The sequence below is a fragment of the Haliotis rubra genome, unplaced genomic scaffold, assembly GCF_003918875.1.
Source record: "Haliotis rubra isolate DU_JTF1 unplaced genomic scaffold, ASM391887v1 Scf537, whole genome shotgun sequence".
NCBI classification, from domain to species: Eukaryota; Metazoa; Mollusca; class Gastropoda; order Lepetellida; family Haliotidae; genus Haliotis; species Haliotis rubra.
Window position 1 is genome coordinate 647,919 of NW_025767232.1, and position 14,103 is coordinate 662,021.

At 44.3% G+C, this 14,103-nt stretch overlaps 2 protein-coding genes and 1 long non-coding RNA gene across 5 annotated transcripts in view; 1 reads left to right on the plus strand and 2 right to left on the minus strand.

The window, feature by feature from the left end:
• Nucleotides 1-773, plus strand: part of LOC124253257 (fibulin-1-like) — a 46,859-nt gene extending 46,086 nt beyond the window's left edge. Inside the window, exon 17 of one of the 3 annotated variants that reach the window (XM_046687001.1) lies at nt 32-773. In XM_046687001.1, the coding sequence (XP_046542957.1) occupies nt 32-177 (146 nt within the window). In that variant the 3' untranslated portion in view covers nt 178-773. The remainder of the gene's footprint in view (nt 1-31) is intronic. The other 2 variants (XM_046686998.1, XM_046687000.1) reach the window with 2 other exon arrangements.
• A 477-nt stretch (nt 774-1,250) lies between these two features.
• Nucleotides 1,251-4,118, minus strand: LOC124253259. The gene is made up of 3 exons (XR_006892147.1): nt 3,109-4,118; nt 1,556-2,011; nt 1,251-1,434 (listed from the first exon to the last, which is right to left on the minus strand). It is a non-coding gene; the product is annotated as an uncharacterized LOC124253259 (long non-coding RNA).
• Nucleotides 4,119-7,336: 3,218 nt separating this feature from the next.
• Nucleotides 7,337-12,460, minus strand: LOC124253271 (3-hydroxyacyl-CoA dehydrogenase type-2-like). Its single transcript, XM_046687010.1, has 5 exons — nt 12,339-12,460; nt 11,012-11,176; nt 9,614-9,778; nt 8,615-8,852; nt 7,337-7,747 (listed from the first exon to the last, which is right to left on the minus strand). The coding sequence occupies exons 1-5, from the start codon at nt 12,360-12,362 to the stop codon at nt 7,557-7,559; spliced, it is 783 nt and encodes a 260-aa protein (XP_046542966.1). The 5' UTR covers nt 12,363-12,460; the 3' UTR covers nt 7,337-7,556.
• Nucleotides 12,461-14,103: the final 1,643 nt, after the last annotated feature.

A 14,103-nucleotide genomic window follows, 5' to 3' on the forward strand; every position in this document is an offset into this window, starting at 1 on the left:
TATTTTAAACTGTAATATTTCTTGTTACCAGCGTTCTTGAAGCTCCTGAAACCTCTCTTTGGACCTGCGGAGTACGAGGTGACGATGAAGCTGGAGAACCGCGACTTTTCCCGAACACGTCTCATCTCCCGTCACATCACGCACGCGAAGATCTTTGTGTCCGACTTCCCACAGTGATCCTCCTGTGTGACATCTCCAAGGTCATACTGTTACACTTCAACAACAACAACACAACCATCGTTATCAACGCTTCCTGGTTCCATAAATAAGTTGCATTTGAAAGATTCTACTTCAGCTGTTGTAAAGGTATCATAAATCATTTTGTGGTTAGGTGTATCTAAATGGATTAGGTGGTGACTTTCTTGGATCCATGCCGAAGATGTCAGGGTGTGGTCTGTCTAGGCCCACCTTGATCACACCACAGGTTGTGGTCTGTCTGGGCCCACTTCGATCACTCTACAGGGTGTGGTCTGTCTGGGCCCACCTTGATCACACTACAGGGTGTGGTCTGTCTGGGCCCACCTTGATCACACTACAGGGTGTGGTCTGTCTGGGCCCACTTCGATCACTCTACAGGGTGTGGTCTGTATAGGCCCACCTTGATCATACTACACGGTGTGGTCTGTCTGGGCCCACTTCGATCACTCTACAGGGTGTGGTCTGTCTGGGCCCACCTTGATCACACTACTGGGTGTGGTCTGTCTGGGCCCACTTCGATCACTCTACAGGGTGTGGTCTGTCTAGGCCCACCTTGATCACTCTACAGGGTGTGGTCTGTCTGTGCCCACCTTGATCACACTACAGGTTGTGGTCTGTCTGGGCCCACCTTGATCACACTACTGGGTGTGGTCTGTCTGGGCCCACTTCGATCACACTACAGGGTGTGGTCTGTCTGGGCCCACTTCGATCACTCTACAGTGTGTGGTCTGTATAGGCCCACCTTAATCATACTACACGGTGTGGTCTGTCTGGGCCCACCTCGATCACACTACAGGTTGTGGTCTGTCTGGGCCCACCTTGATCACACTACAGGGTGTGGTCTGTCTGGGCCCACTTTGATCACACTACAGGGTGTGGTCTGTCTGGGCCCACCTTGATCACACTACTGGGTGTGGTCTGTCTGGGCCCACCTTGATCACACTACAGGGTGTGGTCTGTCTGGGCCCACCTTGATCACACTTCAGGGTGTGGTCTGACTGGGCCCACCTTGATCACACTACAGAGTATGGTCTGTCTGGGCCAACCTTGATCACACTACTGGGTATGGTCTGTCTGGGCTCACCTTGATCACATTACAGGGTGTGGTCTGTCTGGGCCCACCTTGATCACACTACAGGGTGTGGTCTGTCTGGGCCCACCTTGATCACACTACAGGGTGTGGTCTGTCTGGGCCCACCTTGATCACACTACAGGGTGTGGTCTGTCTGGGCCCACCTTGATCACACTACTGGGTGTGGTCTGTTTGGGCCCACCTTGATCACACTACAGTTTGTGGTCTGTCTGGGCCCACCTTGATCACATTACAGGGTGGGGTCTGGGGTCTGTCTGGGCCCACCTTGATCACACTACAGGGTGTGGTCTGTCTGGGCCCACCTTGATCACACTACAGGGTGTGGTCTGTCTGGGCCCACCTTGATCACACTACAGGGTGTGGTCTGTCTGGGCCCACCTTGATCACACTACAGGGTGTGGTCTGTCTGGGCCCACCTTGATCACATTACAGGGTGTGGTCTGTCTGGGCCCACCTTGATCACACTACAGGGTGTGGTCTGTTTGGGCCCACCTTGATCACACTACTGGGTGTGGTCTGTTTGGGCCCACCTTGATCACACTACAGGGTGTGGTCTGTCTGGGCCCACCTTGATCATACTACAGGGTGTGGTCTGTCTGGGCCCACCTTGATCACACTACAGGGTGTGGTCTGTTTGGGCCCACCTTGATCACACTACAGGGTGTGGTCTGTTTGGGCCCACCTTGATCACACTACAGGGTGTGGTCTGTCTGGGCCCACCTTGATCACACTACAGGGTGTGGTCTTTTTGGGCCCACCTTGATCACACTACTGGGTGTGGACTGTCTGGGCCCACCTTGATCACACTACAGGTTGTGGTCTGTTTGGGCCCACCTTGATCACACTACTGGGTGTGGTCTGTCTGGGCCCACCTTGATGACACTACAGGGTGTGGTCAATCTGGGCCCACCTTGATCACACTACAGTGTATGGTCTGTCTGGGCCCATTTTGATCACACTACAGGGTGTGGTCTGTCTGGGGCCACCTTGATCACACTACAGGGTGTGGTCAGTCGGGGCCCACCTTGATCACACTACTGGGTGTGGTATGTCTGGGCCCACCTTGATCACACTACAGGGTGTGGTCAGTCGGGGCCCACCTTGATCACACTACAGGGTGTGTACTTTTTGGGCCCACCTTGATCACACTACTGGGTGTGGACTGTCTGGGCCCACCTTGATCACACTACAGGTTGTGGTCTGTTTGGGCCCACCTTGATCACACTACTGGGTGTGGTCTGTCTGGGCCCACCTTGATGACACTACAGGGAGTGGTCAATCTGGGCCCACCTTGATCACACTACAGTGTATGGTCTGTCTGGGCCCATTTTGATCACACTACAGGGTGTGGTCTGTTTGTCCAGTTTGATCACACTACAGGTTGTGGTCTGTCTGGGCCCATCTTGATCACACTACTGGGTGTGGTCTGTCTGGGGCCACCTTGATCACACTACAGGGTGTGGTCAGTCGGGGCCCACCTTGATCACACTACTGGGTGTGGTATGTCTGGGCCCACCTTGATCACACTACGGAGTATGGTCGGTCTGGGCCCATTTTGATCACACTACAGGCCATGGTCTGTTTGTCCATTTTGATCACAGTACAGGCCGTGGTCTGTTTGTCCAGTTTGATCACACTACAGGGGTGTGGTTGGTCGGGGCCCACCTTGATCACACTACACAGAATGGTCTGTCTGGGCCCATCTTGATGACACTACAGAGTGTGGTCAATCTGGGCCCACCTTGATCACACTACAGAGTATGGTCTGTCTGGGCCCATCTTGATCACTCCACTGGGTGTTTTCTGTCTGGGCCCACCTTGATCACACTACAGGCCGTGGTCTGTTTGTCCAGTTTGATCACACTACAGGGTGTGGTCGGTCGGGGCTCACCTTGATCACACTACACAGAATGGTCTGTCTGGTCCCATTTTGATCACACTACAGGCCATGGTCTGTTTGTCCAGTTTGATCACACTACAGACCATTGTCCGTTTGTCCAGTTTGATCACACTACAAACTGTGGTCTGTTTGTCCAGTTTGATCACAGTACAGGCCGTGGTGTTTGTCCTGTTTGATCACAGTACAGGCCGTGGTCTGTTTGTCCAGTTTGATCACACTACAGACCATGGTCTGTTTGTCCAGTTTGATAATAGTACAGACCATGGTCTGTTTGTCCAATTTGATCACACTACAGACCATGGTCTGTTTGTCCAGTTTGATCACAGTACAGGCCATGGTCTGTTTGTCCAGTTTGATCACACTACAGACCGTGGTCTGTTTGTCCAGTTTGATCACCCTTCAGTCTCTGGTCTGCATGGACATCATGGTCAGCTTTTCAGGATCACAAGATGAGACAAACATATTTTACAAGAAAAACAAATGTTTTGTTTATTACTTTAAGTCTTGCAATCCATAAATCTCATAATGGAGTTAACTTTCATCTGGCAACATGTTTATGTATCACAACACAGACAAACGTTATTTTGCGCTCCGTCTGAGCTCCAAGACACAGGTGCCCCTAAAGATTTGTCATTTTCTGGGGCTATCCGTTTGATCAGGCTTGTTGTGAAGGATCAAAACTGACTCTGAGGTTTTGTTCGAAAAAGTAAGCCTGGGACAGAGGGAAATTGGGAGGGCTGATAAACCAAGAAGGTTTTGATCCAACTTATGAACCAACCGAAGATAAACTTTAGGTATAATTTTCATATTTGGTATTTACTGTTGAAATCAACTGGGATGAGACTGACAGCCAATGCCAGTAAACAAAGACTTGCAGGTTCGAAACCATGCATTGGCACAATACATTGGAAGTTTTCAATACTGTGATATATACTACTCAAAGTTTGATAAGGATCATATTTTTCAGCACTAGTAAAACTGTCAACAAAGGTGAATGACAACCAACACAGAGTGATTTATGTTCAGAAATGTTTACTTCAAGAAATTGTGACAGAAAAATTTGGCAAACATGACATTTCATCGCGTACTCCTAAGGTAAAGGGAGAGTACCATAAAAAGCATGGTAATTTCATGATCACGAAATTGTTTAAACTCTGCACATTCCATTTCACACTGCACAAACAAGTGTCAATAGCGGGTATGGCCTCCGTTAGCTCCAATGACAGCTTGGCAACGTAGATCTCATGCTTCCAACGAGGTTTTGAATGGGCCTTAAAAGAGAGATTGTTCCATTCTTGGATCAGAACATTTTCAAGTTCCTGGAGGGTGGTTGGTTGTACAGGACGACGATGAAATCGCTACCTGAAGCATATTCCAGACATGCTCGATAGGGTTGAGGTCTGGAGAACGAGCTGGCCAGTCCATCACGAACAATTGTCTCACGTTCCAGGTACTCGTCCATCACCCTAGCACGATGTGGGCGTGCATTATCGTCCATGAGGATGAAGTCAGGACCAACAGCACCAGCATATGGTCTCCGCATTACACATCCAGGACTTCATCCCTGTAAGCGCACTCCGGTCATCGTGCCTCGCCTTAGGACATGGAGATCAGTTTCGTCCAGCTCGACTGATTCCTCCCAAATCATCAACGACCCACCACCATATCTGTCGTGTTCAGCAACATTAGCGTCCTGATATCGCGTTCTCCTGCCCTTCTCCACACTCGTGCACGACGATCTGTGAAGTCAACACAAAACCTCGACTTCGTCTGTGAAAAGTACAGGGGCCCAATCAACAACCCTCCAATTCACATGAGCCCTGGCCCAATTCAAAGCGATCTTGTCTGTGTCGCTGAGTAAGAGGGATGCGAATACAGGCTCTCGGGAACGAAGACCAGCTTCATGAAGGCGATTACGCACAGTTTAGCGTGGAAATGTTAACTCCAGTTGCATTCAGAAGATCATTTCTAAAGCGCGAGTCGCCGTTGCAAACCGATGGCGTCGTGCTGAAATCAAGAGAAAAGCGGTCACCTTGCTGCGTGGTGGACCTTTCTCTGCCGCCTCCATGTCGATGAGAAGCTGAACCATGAGATTGATACCGGTTCCAAGCTCTGCAAACAACGCTCTGACTGACACCCAATAGCTCTGAAGCGTGGCGTTGTCTTGCACCATTTTCGAGCATTCCTATGCATCTGGCCAATTCTTCAACAGTCAAAGCGGCGTCTTTGGCGTTGTGGGAGGCATTTTCATAGAGTAACAGTGACTTAAACGATGTCAGATGTAAAGACAATGCCCAAATTCAAATCAACGACAAGCACTCAGAAATGTGAAAAATGTGGGTACCATGCTTCACGTGCTACTCATGATCATTGCAGCATGCATTTCCCTACCTAACCTGTGTTTTGAGGCTCAAGAGGGGTCAGTCCAACATTGTGATGAAATTTGCGTGTCATATCAATTCATATATTGATTTTATAATGTAATAACTATATGATCCTTATCAAACTTTGAGTAGTATATATTACGATCGCATTCAGTCATAGTAAGACAAAATCTTCAAAATCTTCAAAATTTGTACAAGTAAAATAATTCAAAGTTAAGGGCTATTCCTTAGAAAATTGCCTGTAGAGGTTTACTTGGTGAAAGCAGAACCTGGCGAGACAACAGAGTGACCTCACTGGAGGTTTATAAGAGGATATAAAAGTGTTTTGTTCACATGGCAGCAGTGGGAATATTGAACATTGTGGTTTCTTCTCAGCCAGATGAGTTATTGAGACCATGGTTGTAATTTTATCATGTTTTCATGTGCACATTTTGGTTGCACAAGATCATGCAAGGTTATATTGTAAAATGGTGAAGATAAAATCACATTTGCATGGAATGAACTGTTAAAACATTTGACACCGAGTCTGAGCATGTCTGTAACCAAAGTTTCTCCAGTGAAACATACACACTTTATAGTATTTGTAGAAGCTATTCAAATGTATCAATTCATTATGGGTACAAGCATTTGGGAACAGCATTAGGTATAATCACACACATACACTTTCTTCAAAGACGTACAGTGGATTTTCAATATGGCTGAAATTATAGCCATATTGAGATTTGTATAAAAACTAATAATCAGATAATAGGTTTAGTCTCTTCCCTACAGGTCAGCCATATTGAAAATGCCACGTTGGACTTCACCAATCTTTTCTAGAAGGATTTATATCATATAGCTTCAACACAGCAAGATGACAGACGTTTTATTCCTATACCCTTCAAACAAACTGATATACTTATATCTGCTTACATGTTCAGACTTGAAGATAGTTTAGTCATTATTAAAACATATTATAGGACAGACTGAATGAATTCATAACTAAGTTTTCACTGTATATATTTCATGAAAAGTAATTATAAGATAAAAAATAAATACATTTCACTTGCTGTTGTGTTGTTTTTTCAGTACAAGAATATTGATAGTCTTTCAATGGGACTGTGGTATGAGAGACAGAGATGTTTGGTGAGGTAAAATGAGGTTTAAAATCATGTTCAGTGTTTTTGCACATAAAGGGTCAATGGGTGCCTGAAAAAGTCTGGACTAATGCCGGTTTTATATTGGTCAATTGAAAAGGTTACCTGACGCGACCTTCCACAAGGTTTTGTTAGACTCAGTATAGCAGTGTAACAAATAATACTGAGGCTAAGTTTACTTAGACTGGAATCCGATGATCATGTGTCAAACTCCTGTATTTGCCTTGACTTTTGTTCTAAGATTACAATACCCTTGTTTATAATGATCATAACATATGTGATTCCCCTGGGGTTTAACAAAGGAGATGAACATATCTGACCATCAAATGTAGTGGTTCCTGACCCAGTGAAGGGAAACAACTCTGTACAATCCTGCTTAACTTCAAGTGAGTATGGATTTATGTTGCTTTTAGCAATATTCCAGCAATATCACGGTGGGGGGGGACACCACAAATAGGCATCACACATTGTACCCAGATGGAGAACTGAACCTGGGTCTTCACGTGACGAGCAGACGCTTAAACCACTAGGCTACCCCATCGCCCCGCCCAACTTCTGGTTAGCATGAACAAACATGAGTTATTTTTCTGTTTTAACCTTGTTGATACAGAACACAAACAAGTAGTACAATCTGTACATCATAGTTTTATTCAATAAATCTAGCACAGCGATTCATATGACACTACATGGTCCCACACCATGATCCCTGGACACACACACACACGGTCATCTAATGATTTGATCAAGTCAGATTCATATGACACTACATGGTCCCACACCACGATCCCTGGACACACACACTCGGTCATCTAATGATTTGATCAAGTCTGAGGAAGTCTAGATATTCATGGCATCATTCTGAGAGCCCCATCAACACGTATAACTTCTCCGTTCATCAGAGGGTTCTCCACAATAGACTGGGCAAAGTGAGCGTATTCATCTGGGTCCCCCAGCCGACTGGGGAACGGGATAGTGCTGGCCAGGTGGTTTCTCACCTTCTCAGGTAGTCCAGCCAACAGAGGGGTGTCGAATAAGCCTGGAGAAATATAACCAATGTCAACCAATGTAGTTTTGCAAACATTCAAAATTGTACAAACTACTGAGTGAGTTCAGTTTTACTCCGCACTCCGCAATATTCCAGCTATACGGTGGCAGTTTGTAAATAATTGAGTCTGGACCAGACAATCCAGTGATCAACCACATGAGCATCGATATACATAGTTGGGGATACAATGACATTTCAACCAAGTCAGCGAGCCTGACCACACGATCCTGTTAGTCGCCTCTTACGACAAGCATGGGATACTGACGATCAATTGTAACCCGGATCTTCACTGGTATATCAACAGCATGAGCATCAATCTATACAACTGGGATACAGTGACATGTATTGACCTGATCCCATCACTTCTTGTAACAAGGCTGGACTTCCGATGACCAATTCTCACCCAGACCTTGATACTTACTACCACATAACAAAATGCTAAATGTGAATTTTGATTCATGCCACATGCCACATGCCACATACCTGGAGCTATGGTACAGACCCGGATCTCGGGCAATGTGGAGGGTCATGCCTACAATAGACCCATACTTGCTCAGTACCTACCTGGAGCTATGGTACAGCCTCGGATGCCCCTTCTGGCCAGATCTCGGGCAATGGGGAAGGTCAGGCCTACAATAGACCCATACTTGCTCAGTACCTACCTGGAGCTATGGTAGAGACCCGGATGCCCCTTCTGGCCAGATCTCGGGCAATGGGGAGGGTCAGGCCTACAATAGACCCATACTTGCTCAGTACCTACCTGGAGCTATGGTACAGACCTCGATGCCCCTTCTGGCCAGATCTCGGGCAATGGGGAGGGTCATGCCTACAATAGACCCATACTTGCTCAGTGCCTACCTGGAGCTATGGTACAGACCCGGATGCCCCTTCTGGCCAGATCTCGGGCAATTGGGAGGGTCATGCCTACAATGGCTCCTTTACTTGCTGAATATGCCACCTGCCCCTTCTGGCCGTCGAAGGCTGCGACGCTGGCGGTGTTGATGATGACGCCCCGCTGGTTGTCGGCATTCGGCTCATTCTTGTCAATGAGACCTACGGCTAGACGAATCACGTTGAAAGTTCCTGCCGCGTTCACCTGTGTAAAGGAGTCCAGGCTGTATATATGATCCTCAACATGCCTTTGTGAATTGTATTTTACACTGCAATCTAAGAACTTTCTGAAATGTCCTTATGGTCAGCAAACAATATTTAGTGCCTTCAAAACCAAAACAAGCAAAGAAATGTTTACAACTAGCCTTGTTGTGTACTGTCTGGGATAGGGAACCAACAACTGATTCACCATATTAGCGAAAACTCAGAGTGATTAGACATCATTGTTAGCTTCACAGGACGCTCAGCAAACCAGCAGTACAGAGGATCCCAAAACAACCCCACACTTACCTCCATCTTGAAGTACAGGAGATCTAATCACACTTAACTCCATCTTGAAGTACAGGAGATCTGATCACACTTACCTCCATCTTGAAGTACAGGAGATCTGATCACACTTAACTCCACACTTAACTCCATCTTGAAGTACAGGAGATCTGATCACACTTAACTCCATCTTGAAGTACAGGAGATCTGATCACACTTAACTCCATCTTGAAGTACAGGAGATCTGATCACACTTAACTCCATCTTGAAGTACAGGAGATCTGATCACACTTAACTCCATCTTGAAGTACAGGAGATCTGATCACACTTACCTCCATCTTGAAGTACAGGAGATCTGATCACACTTACCTCCATCTTGAAGTACAGGAGATCTGATCACACTTACCTCCATCTTGAAGTACAGGAGATCTAATCACACTTTCCTCCATCTTGAAGTACAGGAGATCTAATCACACTTACCTCCAGCACTCTCTTGAAGTCATCCAGATCATGTGGTGTCCCGGACTTGAAGTTATATGTCTGGAATGCCACGCCTATGCCAGCACAGTTGACAGCAACATTTAGCCCACCAAACTTGCTCTGGGCAATACTGAGGGCATTCTTCACATCAGCTTCCGATGTTACCTGGATAACAATAACTACCTGCTTGAAGTCTCTGGTTGGCATTTGCAAGGATACACATACAGGTGAGAATTTATGGACGTCAATTTCCTTATTCCTTCTGAAAAAGGAGTAAGATTACATTTCGAAACACCATGTTCCTCAAATAAAGAAGTTAAATTCTTGCCTTTACATGCTTGATATCGAGTCCATCAATAGTTCATACTAATCACAGAATGTGTCATAAGACAGAAATATGCTATGAACACTATGAACATACTACATACCACATACATATAAAAAAGAAAATTTCGAAAAAAAAGTCTGATTTATAACTTCATTTAACATAACCACTAGTGGTGTGACGATTCATCGATACGCATTGATGCATCGATCCATGGGCCGCCGATACATTGAATCGATACATAGTTTACGTTGTCGTATATCCCGATACGATACTTCAAATGGGCTATGATAAATCAATGGTTTACTTTGAATAATGCCGAATCGGGATATCTGTCAAGAAAGACTTAATTACTTTTGTTTGATGATTAAAATATATGCATACTTATTTTCCCTTCATAGCTTTCTCTGAAATTCTTGCGTCAGGAACTGTGTCAAACATAGCACTCGCATTTAATTAACATTCACAAAGTCCGTGTATAAACTTAATTATCTCATTTCCGAATGAACATTGAAAAACGCTGGCAGAATTTGATGAAATACTTTAATATAGTTTTGATTTTATCTTAATGTGTTTTATAGTTGGTGTTAGAATTAAAGATTTTAGTATCATGATACATATCGTATTGCCACCCTTATATCGGGATTCGTATTGTATCGTATCGCAGCTTCCGTGCACAATACTTTGGCAATATATCGTTGTGACTAAAATTTTAGTATCGTGATGTATCGTATCAAAGGTTGTATGCTAATACCAGCACTAATAATCACTTGTTTCATGAAAAACTTAAAATCATGATCCATCGCCCACCAGCTGGTCACAACACTGCACAAGGCATATGACTGATCAGGTAGCATTCAGTTAATATTATGACTTGGTTATTATCATAAACATGTTGATGATGTAACTGATACAAACAACAATATAACAACCGTTTCTAATTCAATCTGTAAAGTCAAAAGGAAAATCTATCCTTGGTTTAAATAATATTTGAAGGCTACCCCATAAAAATCAGCTAAACTGATGAATGGAAAACCACAGTCGTTATGGCAGTTGATCATATGACAACATACATTAGTTGGAGCAAACACACAGTTGTCTCCCAGCTTCTTGGCTACTTCTTCTCCATCGGATGATGGCAGGTCACACAGTACGACCCTGGCGCCTTGCCTCACAAATCTCTCCACTGTTGCACGCCCGAGGCCAGATGCTCCACCTGTCACCAGCCCTACAAGACCCTTGAAATACAAAGAAGGACTTTAAACTCATACACTAAGGCATGCCTGAGTCAAACAAATCACAGGTAGATTTAGTGAAAAATGTGTGTACAGCGGATTGATAGATTCACATACACACACAATAATCTTTATAACAGTATATAAACAATGCCTAGCAGAACAGAAAATACAGATAATGTCTAGTGATTCTTTTATCTCAGATTTCACATTTTGTTCACCAAGTTTATAGTCAGCTGTTTGTTTACCTGAAGGGATACTGTGTACCTTTTTACTGTGCATAATACAAAGAATAGCGCTGAACACATGGAATGAGTTTAACCACAAGGCTAACACATTGCTCCCTAGACAGAGGTAAAACCTGTCAAAACTATATTCAATAATAAGCAATTATTATTCCACGAAGAAACAACATATTTTGACGCTTTCAAAGTTGGAGTTTTGTTCCCTTTAAAATCCTACCCTCTGTGGCCTGCCGTACATGCCCTGAATAAATAACACAATCCATTTAAGAGATATTTTCAGCAACTATTAATTCATCCACTCTCAGGTCATGATGACACATATAACCATGATCATGATCGTGACAATCCATCAGGTCATCTAATGAGAATAGCAGTTAAGGACTTGTGCATAGAATTCTGACCTGGAATGCGAGCTGCGGCATTTTAGCATAAATGCAATGATTAATTCATTTCAATATTAAACATCTAAAATCAACAGGTCAACAAATTTCAGAGATAACCATTCACATGTGCGTCCCATTTTCCTCTAGCATAACATGTTTCATAACAAATGTCACTGCAATATTTGCGTATATGGTTTTTCTATGTTACAAAAAGCCAGTCGTATTGAAAGCTATGTCACAACAAAACAACAAGCTCAACGTATTTAAAAGGTATTTCAAAATAATACGAATGTCATGATTATTAATCACAATGTAGACCACAAATCTTACTCCATTAGTGAAGTTGGTCTTTCAGTTTCAGTCAGGTGAGAGAAGGATCATCCTCTATTTGTCTAAATAATATACGATGTCGCTACAAGATACTGAGACGTTTATATGAAACACAAAGTAACAATGATAAAATGATATTTTGTCTTCTGTTTCATCAAAATGTTTCGGTTCGGCTTTCGTACAAAGCAACGATAGCATGCAGTTTACCTTCAGCGTGCCAATGGATGCCATGTTGGTTTCAAAGGTCAAGGTAAAGAGTCTGACCAATGATCTTCGCCTCTAGCGACACACCTCCAGCTGACAAAAAGAAGGATCCAGCATGGAAAGGATAAATGGAATGTCGCATATTTCCGCTGCAATAAAAGAAAATTCCTTATGAAAGCTTTGTTTCAAATTTCCTACTACTTCTTATCATTTTCTTTGGCGCTTATAATGTTTTACGATGGGACGTACTGACTTATGGTTAATTTGATTGTAAATACGCGCGATGACATACTGTTTAGTTTGGGTTCCAAGTGACAAAACGGTGACATGCGTTCTCGTAGCCTTGGTGTCTATTTATAAAAAATGTCAAGTATATACATTTTACACCATAAACAGTGACATAAGATAATGAAAGGACATTTTTTCCCATCGTCTATTTCTATTGTAAAAGGAGCGATAGGTTAATTAGCCCAGGGGTTAAAGCGTTCGCTCTTCACGCTAAAGACCCGGGCTAGATTCCCCACATCGGTACAATGTGTGAAGCCCATTGCTTTGTCAACCGTCGTGATGCTGCTGGAACATCGCAAAAAGCGGCGTAAAACTATACTACCTCTTCTGTAAAAAGTACAGTATAATTTTAAGTGAGCTTCGATCAATACTCAAGAAATGGGCTTCACACATTGCAGCCATGCGGGGAATCAAACCTGGCCCTTCTACCCCGGGCTTGAACCACGAAGCCTTGGTTACCCCACTCTACATCCTGAAGGTATGGCTATACGAGCCATACCGCATACATATAGATGTTTCTGTACCCCTTGGATGGCCGAATGTCTCTAACATGACATGCTTCCAAAGCAGTGACAATGCAGTATATGTTCTTTTCCTCGGTTACAAAATGTCAGTCGTATTAAGAGCTACATCACAACAAGATAACAAACTTAAATTCAATATAACCACTCAATCTTGGTTATTCCACTCTACTTCCTAACTCTGAAGATATGGCTAATCGAGTCATACAGTATTACATGAAGATGTTTCTGTACCCCTCCTTGGTGGCCGAATATGTTGTCCTCTTGGTACCAGAGAGTGTATTGGCGCCGTGCAGACACATCACCGCGGAGTCATCCCTGCATAAGCGTCGTACCAGTACTGGTAATGGTTACGGACCTATGAGGTGAGGTGAAATTGGGTTTAACGTCGCACTTAAGAATATTTCGCTCATATGACGACGTACATGCGTATGTATGTGTGTCTGCTTGTACTAGCCCAGTCTAAAGCTGGTGTTATAGTGCTAGCTCACTGAGATACCATGCCGCAGTTATTAAAACATGAATACCCCACTCAACCACATAATACTGACTCCGAGCAGATCAGTCCGGTGTTGTACCCATTAATGCCGAGTGCCAGACAGGGACCAACAAGTACCATATTTTGGTATGACGTGGCCGGGGATCGAACCCGCGACCTTCCGCTCTCCGGGCGGACGCTCTAACCACTACAACAAGGAGGCGGTCTACGGACCCATGGCGATGCGGGTTAGAATTGATCTTCAGTAAGCCATGCTTTTCCTAAACGTTGACTTACGGGATCGAGTGATCAGGCTAGTTGACTTGGCCCACAAATGTCATCGTATCCCAATATGCTTTGACCGAGTGCTTTGCATGACGCTCTTTTTTCAATTTGTTTCAATTCTTTCTCCTCGGCGTCTGAGTGTCGGTTGGGTAACCGCCTTTTGTAAGTTATACAGTAGATTTAATACGGGATTCGC

Bases quoted from the DNA above. Each gene is read 5' to 3' on its own strand.
- LOC124253271 (XM_046687010.1), bottom strand. From the start codon at position 12,362: ATGGCATCCATTGGCACGCTGAAG. The intron at 11,177-12,338 runs GTAAACTGCATG...TTGTATTTCAAG, and splicing joins CATCCATTGGCACGCTGAAG to GGTCTTGTAGGGCTGGTGAC. The intron at 9,779-11,011 runs GTATGTTGTCAT...ATTGTTATCCAG, and splicing joins GTGTGTTTGCTCCAACTAAT to GTAACATCGGAAGCTGATGT.